Source organism: Cyprinodon tularosa, unplaced genomic scaffold, assembly GCF_016077235.1.
Source record: "Cyprinodon tularosa strain WSP-4 unplaced genomic scaffold, ASM1607723v1 ctg70, whole genome shotgun sequence".
NCBI classification, from domain to species: domain Eukaryota; kingdom Metazoa; phylum Chordata; class Actinopteri; order Cyprinodontiformes; family Cyprinodontidae; genus Cyprinodon; species Cyprinodon tularosa.
This window is the reverse complement of record NW_024039452.1, coordinates 3,434,366-3,450,417: the sequence shown is the minus strand read 5'-3', so window position 1 is coordinate 3,450,417 and position 16,052 is coordinate 3,434,366. Positions and strand designations below refer to the sequence as shown.

The 16,052-nt window shown below is 37.5% G+C and overlaps 1 protein-coding gene across 1 annotated transcript; it reads left to right on the top strand.

Moving 5' to 3' along the window:
- The first annotated feature begins 2,649 nt into the window (after nt 1-2,649).
- On the top strand, nt 2,650-6,546 carry LOC119772122 (macrophage mannose receptor 1-like). The gene is made up of 5 exons (XM_038268425.1): nt 2,650-2,729; nt 4,669-4,746; nt 4,896-5,279; nt 5,524-5,886; nt 6,113-6,546. The coding sequence occupies exons 2-5, from the start codon at nt 4,713-4,715 to the stop codon at nt 6,472-6,474; spliced, it is 1,143 nt and encodes a 380-aa protein (XP_038124353.1). The 5' UTR covers nt 2,650-2,729; nt 4,669-4,712; the 3' UTR covers nt 6,475-6,546.
- The last annotated feature ends 9,506 nt before the right edge of the window (nt 6,547-16,052 follow it).

Here is a 16,052-nt window from a genome sequence, read left to right as displayed (position 1 = left end):
CAGTCCCTTACACGGAGCATGCATGCAGCGACAATGGAGAGGAAAAATTCCTATTTAACTGGAAGAAAACCTGCTAAAAAAAAGCCCAGCAGTCTGTTGCATTTATATATATATATATATATATATATATATATATATATATATATATATATATATATATATATATATATATATATATATTTGACAGTGTGACAGCTGCATTGTGGCCTTTGATGTTTTCTTGTGGCACCCAATGGCAAGACCATCAACAATTCTACCCAGTGTTTAGTTGAGATACTGGCAGTTCCTAATAGAATGCACTATAAGCTTTCAGATGATGTCAAATTTTAGGAATCAAAAAAATAATTAAAGAGACAGTCATCTGGATCTGCACACTCAAAAATAATTAAGGACATAAATGCTTGAAAGTTTTTTTACAAATCACCCTGGAAGCCAGCTGAGCACAAATAATAGCTGTTTATTTGAATGACTTAGCACAGCTTGCTCCTTTACCTCCCCCAGCAGGGCTTGTCAACAAACATTCTCTGCTGACACACTGGACTATTTGTCTATGTAAAGATAATTTACATCACCGAATTACAATATTTGTATTACATTTGTGCATTGAAAAAAACAACCATCTTTTATCTGTCCACAAAATAAAGATACCAATTTAACACAAACTACGTGAAAACCTTTTTAAAAAAAAACAGTGACAAAGCAGTGATGCACATGCAGGTGATTGTCAGGAAACATTCTAATATGGCCATTTCTCTAATCCCTCCAACACATTCAGTGTTCTATGAAAAGCTATTCCTGTCAAACTTAGAACAATAGCTGTCTTTAAATCCCAACCAAACAGTAACAATGTGCACATAGAATATTTTAAAGTTAGTAATGGTATAGGCTATTGTTATAATGTTAGAATAAATAAAGTACTTGACAAAGAAATATGTATTTTGGTCCTTGTCCTCCAGGGGGCGAAATCTCTCAGGCAGGACGCTGACCCTGAAGCTCAAAGCTCCACTGCATTTAAATATTTTATGTTTGTTTGCTACCTTTTCAACAGTGTAAAATAAATTTTATTTTATTTTCCATTACTAACATCATCTGCATAAGGTGTTATTTTATTGTTTTAGGTTACACCCAGTGCCATGACTAAACTTCATTAAGGGGTTGTAATAAGGCTGATTTAAAAAAAAAAAAGTACCAAAAAGTGCAGAGAAGAAAAAAGAATCAATTATAAAAATTGTTGGTTTCTCGTTATTGTGATGCTGACAAAACAGGTAAGATTTAGTAAGCTTTGCATTTAGACTGGGCTCGCTGCACAGAAAAAGCCGGCATGGTACAGTTACACCTCTCTTTATGGGTAACTGCTTTTCTGAAACTAAGTTAAAGCTTAATTAGGCCAAGATATTAGGAACATCTTGGCTTAATTCCTTGAATAGGTTTAGCAAATTTATATTCATAGAATCAATGTTAATCACATTTTCAGAGAGCTGTCATTTTGAATAGAAATCAATATTTAGGGGGCCCACAAGTCCAGACATGTTGTCAGGTCTGATCCTAAAATCATGAGCTGCTCAACGTGTAGGGGATTTTTTTCTGTAAAGGGCACTGTGTATGAAGTTTGTATAGCAAATTATGCAAATGTGTATAGGGCCATCAATGCAGTGCCTTTTCTTCACCCTTTCCAGCCCTATCGCTCAGTCAAATAACTCTTGTCCCATCACTAGAAATGGCAAAAACGAAAGTTTAACACCTCTGTAAATATTTAAGACTTTATTAATCCAAAGGAATTGATTTAATGTATTACTCAATACTCATATAATTGTGGGCTCCATGAACATCTTTGCCCATCCACTCAGTGTACAAATTGTCAGTCCAAGAGCATTTCATTGCTTCTTTATAATATTTGTTGTGTCTTTTTATTTATTTAATTATTTTCCGTTTTATGTTTTATCTGTAAATGTGTTGAGAAACACTGATCTATCTTGAAAGGTACCATATACAAAATATAAGCATTATTTTTATGATTTCTGATTATCTTAGGCTAACATTTTTTTTTTCAATTTAACAGGGTGTATTTGCTACTGTTTACTGATATCTTATTCAAACATCATAGCATCTTACATGTAAAACCTAAATGAGTATTTCATTCTAGATAAAATTAATAGATTAAACAAGTAAAGACTAAAATTATTGTGTTTTATCCTAGAAATGTCCTTGCTCCTTGAGAAGTCACTTTTTTTTCGCTCATTATTTAAAATCCCTCTGACTTGTTGTTTTTGGGAAGGGTATTTTCATATCCAAATTTTAATGTGAGTGATGAATGGAAGGCATACATGACCCGCAGGACCCAGGAAAAATATAGCAGCCAATTGGTCTTCTCTAAAGAATGGGACCTCTAAACATTTGAATCCAGGTAAAATTTCAGTAACATTAAATAATTTTGTCATTTCTGCGGCTACATCTAATGTCAAATTATGTCAGATTTATTCACTGTAAAACTGCATAAATGTGAAAAGTGGTGACTTTTCCTTCAATATATTGATATTAGTACACTTTAATACTACAAATTTGCAAACAATTTGTTGGGTGGGGTGGGCCTGACAGGTTTGAATATGCAAATAATTTCCTCAAGCCAACAAAGTTATCTTTCGGATGGAACAGAGTTTTCATTCAGACAATTTGTCCAACAGAATACAGACATCTTTTTTTCACTTCAGCATAAGAGAGGATAACAAAATGTAAGTTTTTTTTATTTTTTTTAATGCTTTATATGGTGTATTAATACTCCTAATTACATGTTGTACCATATCCTTTTACTATGAGAACCAAGTATTAGCAAGGCACATTCAGTAACAAGAGAATTTTAAGGCTGTATGTGGGGAAAAAAGAAAATAACATTGCAGTAGCATAAGAGTAATTAACTAATAAGTGGACATAAGGGATTATTAGGAAAATCAAAAGAAATTTTAACCCGCAAACTATCTACCAATGATTAAATAGCATAGTCAAAGGCTACTATAAAAAATTTTGTAAATCTCAACTTAAAGCAACCGAGGGTTTCCAGTATTTTGACTGTAGTGGAACATGAAAACCAAAGGTTGCTTTTCTATGTTTGGCTCTGCAGAGTAGATTTGAGCCAGAAGACCTCAGAGATCTAGTTAGTTAATCAACTTAATAACAAGGTTGTGATGTGTTTTGAAACTGTTCAAACTGCATGTTGAACACACACCCCCCTAAAATTGAAGCCACAACAGTCAGGGCTTGGTAATCTTCCCTTGGCATTGGGGCACCTCTACTTGTAAAGTTGATGTTTGGGTACAAAAGTGACTGCATATTTAAGTTTGCACATACATATGACATTAGCCATCATAGGAGAGGAGACAAAGTAAAAAATATATAATAAAAAAAAGAAAAACTGAACCTGAAACTGTAAAAGTCGAAGTTAAGCTTCATTACCTATCATTTCTTTCAGCTATTTGTCTTTGAAAATTAAACACAGCTAGCAATTTCTAGTATAAGAAATACGCAAATTACAAAACCATAGGACAGAATTACATAGTACCATGCCTCTTTTAGTTTTTTTTTTGAAATGTTCAACATGCTCATGAAATAAAAAACATTTTAGCACGCATTTAATGTGGTTTAATGATTAAATTTATAAAGTTTAATATTGTATATTTGACCAATTATTTTATATTATTTATCTATTTATTTTTAACAGTTTTGTCCTGCCTGGCGATGTAGCACTAAGAATAATTGTCTTGCTGCCAAAAAGAGCCCAACAGATTTTGCTTTCACAAGTAGAGCAGTACAGCTATCGCCATAGTGTTCCGCTTGATTTATGGATGTAAATAGCTTTATTATAATTCATGCAAGGAGTATTACATATTTTATAGACACTGCAATGTAAATAGAACAAGAAAGAAAAAAAAAGAAAAAACATTAAAAAGGAGATAAGGATAAAATATCTTCTGTCTGCTTCATCACCTGCAAAGTGATGTAAAAAGAACAACACAACCAACGGATATAGTATAAGAGATACAATACAGTAGCACCATGATACTATCACTGAGGTATAAGTGGTATTATTTAATCTGACATCTATACTGTGGTAGCTGAAGATAAGAATAAGGGCTTTTTGATCAATTGTTTAAAAAGATTTTACAGTGGAGGTTTAACTTCCCTAGTATTTACCTGTGAAAAAGGCTGACATTAACAATGTCAGTCTGTGAAAATGTAGTAATGTTTCTTAAAAACTAGTCCTTTCCGACTGATCACAGCAAATGAAGCACAGCCACTCACTTGACTGCATCTTCCATTGTACAAAGAACCAGAAATGTGCATCAGAAGGATCTGTGAGCAATTTGCAGGAAGCATCTTCAAGGAGTGTCCAAGTCAGCTAACCCTGTGTGGTGCGCTACGCTTGTGGGGCTGGAGACGGCACACTGTATGACCACAACTCTCCAATCCATGATTTCCTATCATTAAGTGTGGGGTCTCTTAAGCTTGAAAATCATCTGCCAATTTTAAAATCTTCCAAAGTGAACCAAGCATTAACAGCCCTCAAGAAAGATGTTATAAACAGGGCCGATTTCTTACTTGTTATTCTAACACAGTTTCTTAGTAATTGTTCATATATTTTGTTTTAAGAGTTTTCATATAAGATTTCTCTAACAGAGACGAATCTGAAGAAGTTTAAGTTTTCATCTAAGAGAGCAATTATGTCTTGGAATTTCATTCTGCTAATGTGGATTGGTAAGTGTTGTAGAGATTCTATCATTTTTTTTAATCCCAATATAATAAAGCTTCATTTTCGCTTGAAAGATCAATAGATTGCAAAACCTTTGTATTTATTATATATTATCTCCAATACCAGTAGCTATTTTTATTCTTTGCTGTTTAAGGTCATTGCTGTGTGATGGTTTGTCAGTCGTATCAGTATCGTTACATTAAAGAGGAAAAAAATTGGACCGAAGCTCAGAGGTACTGCAGAGAGAAGTACACTGACCTGGCCACAGTGTCTAACATGACAGACATGAAGAGTCTCCTTAGTAACCAAGATAAAGATATGAATGAATCTTGGATCGGTCTGTATGATCAAAAGAACGGTAATAGAACATGGCACTGGTCTCTGCCTGGAGTGAAGTTTGATAAAAACTACCAACGGTGGAAAGATGGTGAGCCAAATGATGCAGGACCAGGAGTGGAGAACTGTGGATTTATGTGGAATAGCCTGAAGTGGGGAGACATATCCTGTAATAAACCTCTTTACTTTCTCTGCTATGACGGTAAGAACATTTTGTTTTTGAGGCTGAATAAAGAAAAAAAAAATCTGGATAATAATTGGGTTCAAAAGTAAAAGCTTTTTTTATATAATATGTTATAATAATATGTCAATATAATTAGATAGAAAATGTGACTGGCTTATTCAAACACTTGAACCTGTTATTGTTTTTGCATCTTTTTATTTAAAATTTCATTCTACAGAGAAATTACACAGGTAGGTTGATGTTCACTTTTTGTTTATTAAAGGCAGTAATTCATCCAAGGTATTCCACCTGATTCGAAGAAATCCAGAAAAAAAAACATGGATCAATGCTCAGAGTTACTGCAGAGAAAATCATATAGACCTGGTCAGTGGACTGACACAGCTACAGGATGAAAGGCTAAAGGAAGAAGTCCGAAATGTTGATGGTGATAAATTCATCTTGATCGGTCTGTTCAGAGACACATGGATGTGGTCAGATGGAAGCAGTTTTTCTTTTAGACACTGGAGTCTTCAGTTTGACAATCAGCGATATAACAGCGGTCAGTGTGCCATGACTGTGTTTAACGATGAAGGGAGATGGATAAATGAGGACTGTGCTCTCAAAAAACCATTCATCTGTTATGATGGTGAGTTGATTTTTAGAAGTTTTATTTTCAACCAATAACCGTCACCTCTGTAGTGCTTCCAAATTTGCAGCTTCATTCTGCCACAATATGGCTGCTGTCCAGCATTACAGCAGTTTAAATAGGCAGACTAGACTCCCGCAGTTCATGCCTTTGCAGGCTTTTCGTTTTTGGTAAATTGGAGAAAAAATAATGCTTTGTTTTGTCTTTTTCTGGAAAATCTCTATAGCATTTGACTTTATCCTGGTAAAAGAAAACAAAACCTGGGAGGAAGCTTTGTACTACTGCAGAGATCATCACCATGACCTGGTCTCCATCACTAATCTGGAGGAACAGAGATGGGTTGAAAGGAAAGCCCAGTTTGCTTCAACAAGTTTTGTCTGGCTGGGACTGCACTACACTTGCACTCTGGACTTCTGGTTCTGGGTCAGTGACGAGGTGGTCAGATATAAGAACTGGGCCTCAGATGGAGTAGTGGATGACTGTGACATGTCTGGAGCCATGGAGAGAGGAGGAACCCACCAGTGGTTGAAAAAAAGCGATGATGAGTGCTTTAATTTCATCTGTTCTAGGAATAAGCATGGAGAATAGGGTTTGTGTATCACTTTTTTCCACCAGATAACATTAAACCAGGTCTTATACCACATAGGAGTTAAAAATAAATACAACACTATATGAAAAATTACTTATTTTTGTTAGAATTTGTTGACTTTTTATTTTTGTATTTTCTTTCTCACTTTCTCACTTTTTTTTTTTCAATAAAGAAAGGGTAAAAATATTTCAGGCAACCTCAGCACATTGTGCTGGATAGAATCTATCCATCCTGACTCTTTGGAGAAAGCACCTCTACTGTTGCTAAAGCAACAATAGGAGAGTTTTAAAGCTTTAGTCTTTTATCTGACAGTTGACTTTTTAAAGTCGAAGCGAAGTCATATTTAAATGTCAAATCATTCTGGCTTAAACATGCATAAATGTACTCTTTATCAGACAATATTGTCCCAAATTTTAGAAAATGTCTATAAAAAAAAAAACTCCTGTCTTAAAATCTTTGGTTTTCTTTTCATTATCTTCTGCAGGCCAGTTAGTTATACGTCAGCCTGAACATCTAAATTCGGCCAATCATATATCAACGGTCATCTGTCAATCAAATTTTTTCAGTCATAGCTTCTTTGTTCATATGTCGCAGCTAATATACGCAACGTTTGAAATAAGGCGTCCTCTTCCACAACATCTTCATCCAGCTTTCATCCTCTAAATAAAAAATGGTTGATGGAGGAGACTCATCCACGACCTCCGACACTAAACTCTCCTCCTCTTGCATGTTTCCGCTGTCCATAGCGTTCCTTGACAGTGTCGTTTCTAAGTCACCAATTTAGTGCTACTTGATTCCAATGGAATTTCCCATTGGGAACCTACTAGCATTAAGTTGCTAACAGGTTAGCAAGATGCTTCCGACAAACCGGCCACAACCAAACATGCTTGCGAACCTTCTGCCACAACAATCCCGTCCCCTTGATAATCGACCAATCACATTCACTTTATTCACTTGTGTACACTTGAGCACCAATTCAGTTTCAATTCAGTTTATTTATATAGCGCCAAATTCACAACACATGTCATCTCAAGGCACTTTACAGTTCAACCAGATCATACAGTCAAATTGATACAAAGTTTTCTATCTAAGGAAAACCAGTTGATTTCATTGACTCAAATACAATCCCTCACACTAAGCATGCTTGTAGCGACAGTGGAGAGGAAAAACTCCCTTTTAACAGGAAGAAACCTCCAGCAGAACCAGGCTCAGTGTAAGCGGCCATCTGCCGAGGCCGACTGGGGTTCAAGGAGACAGAAGCAGGGACACAAAAAGCAGCTGTAAAAGGCGGCCCCGTCTAGAATTCTCCACTTAGGAGAATTCGGAAATGCAATGGTTGGCAACGGCTGTTTACCTATGACTTTAAAGCTCCCACATAATTCCCTTTATAAACACTTTGTAACCATCATGTGTGTCCTGAAGCATGTGTATGAGGTTTACAAAATGTATAAAAACACTTTCACCTCTCTTAATGCCTCTCTGCACCTCTTAGCTAACAAGCTGAAAACGGTCTGTTTGAAAAGCGTTCTCCTTATGATGTCATAAAGGGAAATAGGCTGTCCCAAGAAGTCTGTCCCATTGGTCAAGCTCCGGCTTGCCTGTGCACCTAGGCTTTCTTTACGTACTCAAACTGGTTGTCATGGTTGTTGGGGGAAGCAGCGTAAAACAGCTCATCCAGAGTAGGGCTGAATAAGGAGATTTTTTTTCAAGCTTTCTACGTAATCTAAGAGGAATCTTTGTCCACATACAACTAAAACCTGCACTAAGGGCCTTATTGTTCATCTTTTTTATTTTCAAATGTACATATTTATGGGATGTTTAAGCATATTAATGTGTTACAGATTTTCTTTTTTAAATATTGTATGTGAAAAATATGTGTACTGCATAAAGAGTGAGGCCTAAATATCTAAAAAAAAAAAAAGGGTGGGGGTACTATTTCTGGGCTAACCATTCCCTGATTAATGATCCTAAGAACACATTTACTTACAATGCAAAGAAGTTAAACCACTTAAAAAAAATAGTTTTTGGAATGTCCCTACCTGATACTGGTACCTGAAATCAGTTCGATATCAGTAAAAAAACCTAGTGTCAGAATATATCGGCCATTCCAAACAAAGAAAATAAAAACAAAACTCTTGACTTTGTTTCCAAGATGTTGAAGACGTTTTGCTTCCCATCCAAGAAGCTTTTTCCAATTCGAAATATCAGGAACTCGAACTCAACGCTATTCCTGACATTTTGAATGACCTGGAAGACTGAGAATATTCACCAGCAAATATATCGTCCCTGCAACAGACTGGCGAGCTGCGCAAGGTGTACCCTGCCTTTCGCCCATAGTCTGCCAAAGTTAGGCACTGGCCGCATCGCGACACTGATGGAATAAGAGGGAGAAAATGGATGGAATATATTGGCCTTAATCTAAAACCCCTGATACTGCAATGTTTACAGAACACTCTGTGACCATGTGTTGCATCTGTAACCATAGACAAATATAAATATAAATGAAGCATATATAAAGAAAGACAACAGATAGTTATCAAGGTATATATATACTCAAGATGTAATTAGTGTTTTACTTTTAGATGTAAGTAACAAGTTAATAAACCAAAAATTATCAAAAAATGTCTGTATCAGTTGAATAATTTTATTGTGCTGAAGCATTTCTGTGTGTTTGATAGAATCAAATCCAATAATCTGTGAAATTTGGAAAATGTCTGATAAATATTTGACTGTCAACACAAGCTGTTCTTAACTTCAAACACTAGGGGGAGGAGAATCATTTTATTTAGTGTGATGGTTGCCATGATATTACCACTTTCAACAACAGAAGAATACATGTTAACTATTTGAATGATTTGTATCACCCAAATGGATGCTCTTTTTATGTAAAGCAAGTTCTAACAGAAGTGTCAGGAGCATTTAGATCTGCTCATCATCTCCTCTTTGGTTCCTACCTTTTCAAATACTTTATTCTATTTTCTTTACAATAGTACAGGGGTCGGCAACCCAAACTGCTCAAAGAGCCAAGTTTCTTCAGCTTGGCCCTTTAGTGAAGTTACACCATTTGTTTATGTTGTATCAAAGCTTGGATGAAGGCCAAATTCCCTTGTTATTATCTGAGCTTCAGCTGCTCTCTTTCTGCAAATTCTATATGTTAAGGGATAAAACCTCATAGTGTAGTTGCAGGGAAGATCCAAAGGGCTTTTACTAATGTATTTAAATCCATGCTTCTGCAGGGTCTACTGATAATACATATATACTTCTGAGATAATCTTCCCTAATAAAAGTTGGATCCAAAAATCTGAGAATCAATAATATAAATGGAAATACATTCAAACACCCCAAAAACAGAACATTTAACATGTAATCAAATAGTCACCTGCTGACCAGATGCTTTTTCTTGCCATACTTTTTCTAGATTAAGGATTAAAACCACTTTCCTTTGAGTAATTGGAAGAAGGTATTTTGGCCTATATCAAAGCAGGATAGTCTTAAGAGTCAACGTATTTTGATCTGTAATTGTAATGGAATTAGATACTATATACTTTGGAGTTTTCTGTTTTGCAATTTTTTGCAGCCCTGCTGATTTATTTGTGCATTATATTTTTTCAAAAGCTAACTAGTGATATTTTCACGTGGTATTCCATTCCCATCCATGCCTTCACAGGTTTAAAAATGGCATAATCTATAAATAATATTGTTGTATATCTGTTAAGCAACTTATGTTCATTTATATTTATCTTAATTTTTTTTTTTTTTTTTTTTTTTATTGAATTTAGATGACTACAGTAATGGTTAATTTCTGTGACATACTGAGTTGAAAAGCATCTGAATCAGTTACATTTCTCTTGATATTTGTCTGAAGAGTCATTAAATTGATAAATATTGTGTTGATGTTTGTGGATAAATACCTTTACTTTGATATATTGTATTATTTCTGTTTGGTTAACAGTTTAACACTTTATCCTTATAAAAACATCCAGCCAGGCCTGGACTGGGAACGATTGTCGGCCCTGGCATTTTTCCATCTACACCGGCCCACTTATGGAACTTATTTTAGTTTAATTATAATTTAGTTTGTTGAAAGGATTTTACAGTTTGAAGAAATAGGATTTTACAGTTTGAAGAATTAGAAAATGACACCATATGCCAACCATCACAAGGATGTGAATGACAAGGAAGGGCTATATATACTGCATGCATCATTTAGGTAGTTAACATTGGGTTACTTCTTGAGCTCCTTGAGTTATTTACTGTCACAGGTAGGAGCTTCGGCTGGAGAGTAAGTTTTGGGGCCGATATGATTTAAGGAGGGCCGGACCTCGCACACTGAAATTAAGACCAGCCCACCGGGCAAACGCCGGGTATCACAGATTAACAATCCAAACCTGCACCCAACTCAATGCATCAGGCTGTTTCTTGGACTTTGATTATGACAGTGTTTAGCTGTCTGTATAGCTAAGTGAGCTAAAGCTATGTTTAAGAGAACAACACCTAGTGAGGACAGAACAGCAATGTAAAAATGTCACATCTTGTAAAAATGTTTAGATAAGTCAGAATGACACTTTAACAGAACTTTTCTAAGAATGGTAAATGGCCATGCATCTTTCTGTTTGCAGAGGGGTGTCGATATCTGGGCAAACCATCTGAATGTCTGTCCATGCTTGTAGAAGGAGCTCAGTCTTCAAACTCTGATCAAACTGCCTTTCTGCTTCAAGAACTAGAAAGATTGTACAAAGCTATCTGCATAGCTGTCTATCTGAGTTTTGCAGGAGCCACTTGGCTCAGCAGCTCATTCTACAAGTTGCAGTGGTGGGAACCAGTAAGAGTTGGAGAGACCTGAAACCAGAGACCACTAGAAGAATGAAAGCATCATTTGACACAAATCACAGAGAAAACAGTTCAGCTAGGCCACAGCTTGGAAATGCTGAACTTTTCCTGAACCTTTGAAAGGCCAAAACTTTCTCAGATGCAGATCAACAGCAGTACCAGGTCTGGTAAAGACGTGGATTTCCAGCCAAAATAAAATGTTTTTATTGTTTGATTATTTATAATGATCTAAAATCTAATAGCTAGTGTTGTCAGTGTTATTCATTAAAATCTTTAATTCAAAAAGATTTTAAAGACTAATATGTCATGAAACATTTATGTGATTTCTGATCAGCTTATTACATTTAATAACTTTAATTTAATTTAATTTTAAGATAATTTTGGCGTATCATATTTTATCATAACTTTATGAGTTTAATAGTCTCTTATCGAATTTTTAATCTCATCTTCTGATCTTTTCATGTCGTCTGAACATTGTTGAAATAAACTATGACAACACAAGCTGATTTACATGTGGATTTTATTTCATAGAAAAATGACAGAAAAAGCTAATTATCTCTTAAGATAAAAGAAATAAGAAAAAACAAACACTTGTAAAGTGAACATAGTTTAGCATAACATAGGTAATAAAAAACACTGAACCATTATCTTTAAATAGTTTTGACTGTAACAATTTTTCTAATTCTGTATGGGATGAGATGAAGAGGAAAAGTGGAAGGAAGAGAAAAATCTTCAATTCAAGTCCTTTTGATCCAAATATATGATAAGATTTTTCCTCCAGAGGATATTTGGATCCACGCAGATTTGGCGACCATTCTTTACTGTGACCAAACTAGAGCAAAGCAGAAGATTTATGAAAATTAATCCTGATTAAAGCTTAATTGTTATTAAATAAAGCTTATGTAAACATCCTTATGTGTATGTTAAATACAGTAATGGCACACATAACTGAGACTGCGCCTTTTAGTACTGTGTGCTTTGTGGTCTTGAAAATACGGTACTCAAAATGACCTAATGAAGTTTTGAAAGCAGTTTTCCACTCGTCCCCCTGATGGATTCTGACCAAATAGTAGGAAATTCTGATGCTCAATTTATTGATAACAGTTGAGCCCTGAACTGGTACAGAGCTGAAGTGATAAGAGGAATAGTATATTTGTCTTTAACCATAATCTGGTTGAGTCCTCTGTAGTCAATATGGGGTCTGAGAGTTAACATTTTCTTACTGACAAAGAAGAAGCCTGCCCCCGTTGGTAATTATAATGGGTGGATAATACCAGCTCTAAGTAACTCATTGGCATATGTTTCCATGGATTGTCGGGAAATGTTATAGTTAGTAATGAACCTGCAGGTAATAACTCAATCTAACAATCAAGGGAGTGATGTGGAGGCCATAATAGAGCCTTACTCTTACTGAACACTTGTTTGGGGAAATGGTCGTCTTCTGGGCTGGGATTATAATTTAATCGACCAGGCTTTTGTCTGGCAGGCCCGTATTGAGATTGAGCACACCCGAGTGCAGGCTAGAGGCCTCGTCTCTGCACTGTCAATCCTTAGGGTTACAGTCAGCTTAACCCCAGGGGTCCAATCACTGAGGACTGGAAAAAGGCTGTTTTTAAGGCATGTGAATCCAAACTAGAGACTGTAGATAATGTGTAAAATTCTATAGAAAGCACCATACTCAATGGGAAACGCCAGTTTGATCTGAGCCTGAAGTAAACATTAGCCAGGGAATCATGCCTCAGCCCATCTTAGAGCCTTTCCAGATTATAGCCATAGTGTATATGAGATCTTAAAGTTATCTTGTTGGATGACGTGGGGTTAACTGTTAGACACCAGTAAGACTGGAACAGATATCCTCCACAGCCCCCTTATTCACTAGAAAACTTCTTCTGTTAAGTTTTTTTGCAGGAGCTCTGACCCATATTCTTATACACTCAGGACACTTATCGGATTTATGTTTATTATATCAGATCAGTAAATATGAACTACTGAAACTGGGACTAGGTTTAGACCAGGCAGTGACACATCTAAGGAGAATTTGATGGTTAGATCTTGAAGCCGAATTTTGTAATGAAGAATTTTTTTGAGAGGACTTACTGGTTGGATGTTTAATAACCTCCAAGGGGGAACAAGAGGAGTTTTATCCAAGAACGGATTCAAATCTAGGATCTGGACAGGTGTTGGGAGCTGGAGAAATTCCACCTTTCTCCAGCAGAGTCCGCCGTGGATCCTCCTGAGTGAGCCTTCTGCACAGCTGCAGCCCATCAGATCATCAGAGGATCCACTATTTAAGCTGTCTTCAGACCTTGCCTCAACGCCGCAGTGTTGATCCAGTTGGTCAGCGCCTAAGCCTAGACTCTCAGTGAATCTTTGTTGACTCTTGAATCCAGCCTGGATTCTAACCCTTGTCTCTGTCTTCCAGGAAACCAGTTTCTCCCCTGTGGAGCTCAGGAAGAGCTAACCTGCCGAGCCTACCCTCAGAGCCAAACCTGAAGAACCACAGTTAACTTCCATGCAGCTCAGGACTAAGAGCTGGAAAACCCAAAGCCAAGGTCTGCTCAGTAATAGGAGTAAGACGCTGAAGCAGCTTGCGGACTCTGCTGATCAACTCGTCCCCAGATCCAACAGTAGCCCTCTCAAAGCTATCTACAAGAACCCTCAAGGTACAATCAATTACAATCAAGGAATCAAACTCCAAGGTGCAACGCTAACTGAACTGTCTCTCACGCAGACTCCGGTGAACCAGTTCCCAGGCCCGAACCAGAACCAGTCATATCAGTGTGCTTGTGCAAAAATAAACTTGTTAAACTTTTACTCCTGTGTCCGTCTAGTGGTGTTCTGCATATTTGGGTCGCTCTCCGTGCACCCATCATGACAGAACACTGCGGCCAAACTCAAGGCCCAGCAGATCACCTCACCCAGCGCTTGGAGGAGCAGGATGCCCAAATTCAAGGACAAACCCAAACACTCCGTGAGTTATATCGCTTGGTTGATACTCATAATCATATGCTTCAGAGCTATGCTAACAACCTGAACAGCGCTAATGCTGCACCGGAACCTCAACCTTTTCCGGGTCCAGTTCCCCCTCCGAGGTCACCAGCAGTGACGTCATCCGAGTTCCGCCCAAGTCTTCCAGAGAGATTTTCTGGTAATATGAAAGAATGCAAAGGATTTTTGTTTCAATGTCGTTTAATTTTTCAGAACTCTCCAGGCAGTTTCTCCACGGATTATAAAAAGATAACTTTCATTCTTTCTCAGTTAACAGGAAGAGCCTTGGAGTGGGCTCAGGCAAGATTTGCCTCCGATGAAAGTCTCAATTGCTATTATTCTGATTTCATTTCTGAATTCACCCAAATATTCAATCAGGAAACAGATCAGACTATTGACTCTCGAGCTCTTTTCAACCTAAAACAGGGAAATTCTTCTGTGGCAGAATTTTCCATCAACTTCCGGGTTAAAGCGGCAGCTTCCGGATGGAACGAAAGCGCTCTGAAAGGAGCCTATTTTATGGCTTTAAATGAGCACATTAAGGATGAGCTCGCAACTCTCGAAGAACCAGCTACCCTCGAGGAATTAATTCGTTTGACGATCAGATTGGATAATAGAATCCGTGCTAGAAACAGTTCCAAATTAAGAAGTCAGGGGACACTTTCCTCTGCCTCACATAACGTGACTGTTTGTTCTTCCCCCACAGAACAGTTGTCCATACAGAGACCTAAGGCCCAGTCTCTCCCTCTGCCTATTCAGGCCTCTCATTCTGGTGAAAGAGATGTCGAACCCATGCAGGTGGGACACACCAGGCTCACCCCAGAGGAAAGACAAAGACGATTTTTGAGTAAATTATGCATCTACTGTGGTGAGAGTGGACATTTCATCGCTTCCTGTCCGGCTAAATCAAAAGCCTGGGCCTGCCAGAGGATCTGAGGAGTCTGGCGGGCCAAACTAACTCTAAGAAATCTCCTCGACTGATGCTACCTGCCACTTTGTTTTGTGCTAATCAAAGCCTCTCATTCTCTGCATTCATCAATTCAGGCTGTGAACGAAACTTAATTGATTCAAACCTCGTCCAACAACTACAGATAGAAACTATTCCTCTGACCCAACCTCTTTGTGTATCTGCCATTGATGGGAAAAGACTCCACCAAGTTATCCATCAAACTCAGCCCCTCGAGCTACTTCTTTCAGGTAACCACCGAGAGACAATAAAATTTTTTGTTTTTCCCTCCGCATGCTCTCCCCTGGTGCTTGGTTTCGAATGGTTGGAGAAACATAATCCTCATATTAACTGGACTGAACGTCACCTGGAGTCATGGTCTACTTCATGCCATGAGACATGCCTCCGTTCGGCTGCCCCCTTGGTGGGGCCTCCTAGAGGTGGGGGGGAGATGGACTCTCCTGACCTTTCTTCTGTTCCTTCCGAGTACCATGACTTGGCTCCTGTCTTCAGTAAGGTCAGTGCTACGTCCCTACCTCCACACAGACCATATGACTGTGCTATTGAGCTATTACCTGGAGCACCGCTACCTAGCAGCAGATTATACAACATTTTCAAACCTGAACGAGAAACCATGGAGAAGTACATTAACGAGTCCCTAGCTGCTGGAATAATTCGCCCATCTTCCTCTCCGTTGGGCGCTGGGTTCTTCTTTGTTGGCAAGAAGGACGGTTCCCTGAGACCATGTATCGATTACAGAGGTTTGAACCAAATTACAATCAAAAATAAGTATCCACTTCCTCTTCTCGCCTC

What these genes read in the sequence shown, in the direction of transcription:
- LOC119772122 (XM_038268425.1), top strand. Translation starts at nt 4,713, where the DNA reads ATGTCTTGGAATTTCATTCTGCTAATGTGGATTG. An exon ending in CATTCTGCTAATGTGGATTG is followed by an intron (nt 4,747 to 4,895) that starts GTAAGTGTTGTA and finishes TTGCTGTTTAAG; the next exon opens with GTCATTGCTGTGTGATGGTT. An exon ending in TTACTTTCTCTGCTATGACG is followed by an intron (nt 5,280 to 5,523) that starts GTAAGAACATTT and finishes TGTTTATTAAAG; the next exon opens with GCAGTAATTCATCCAAGGTA.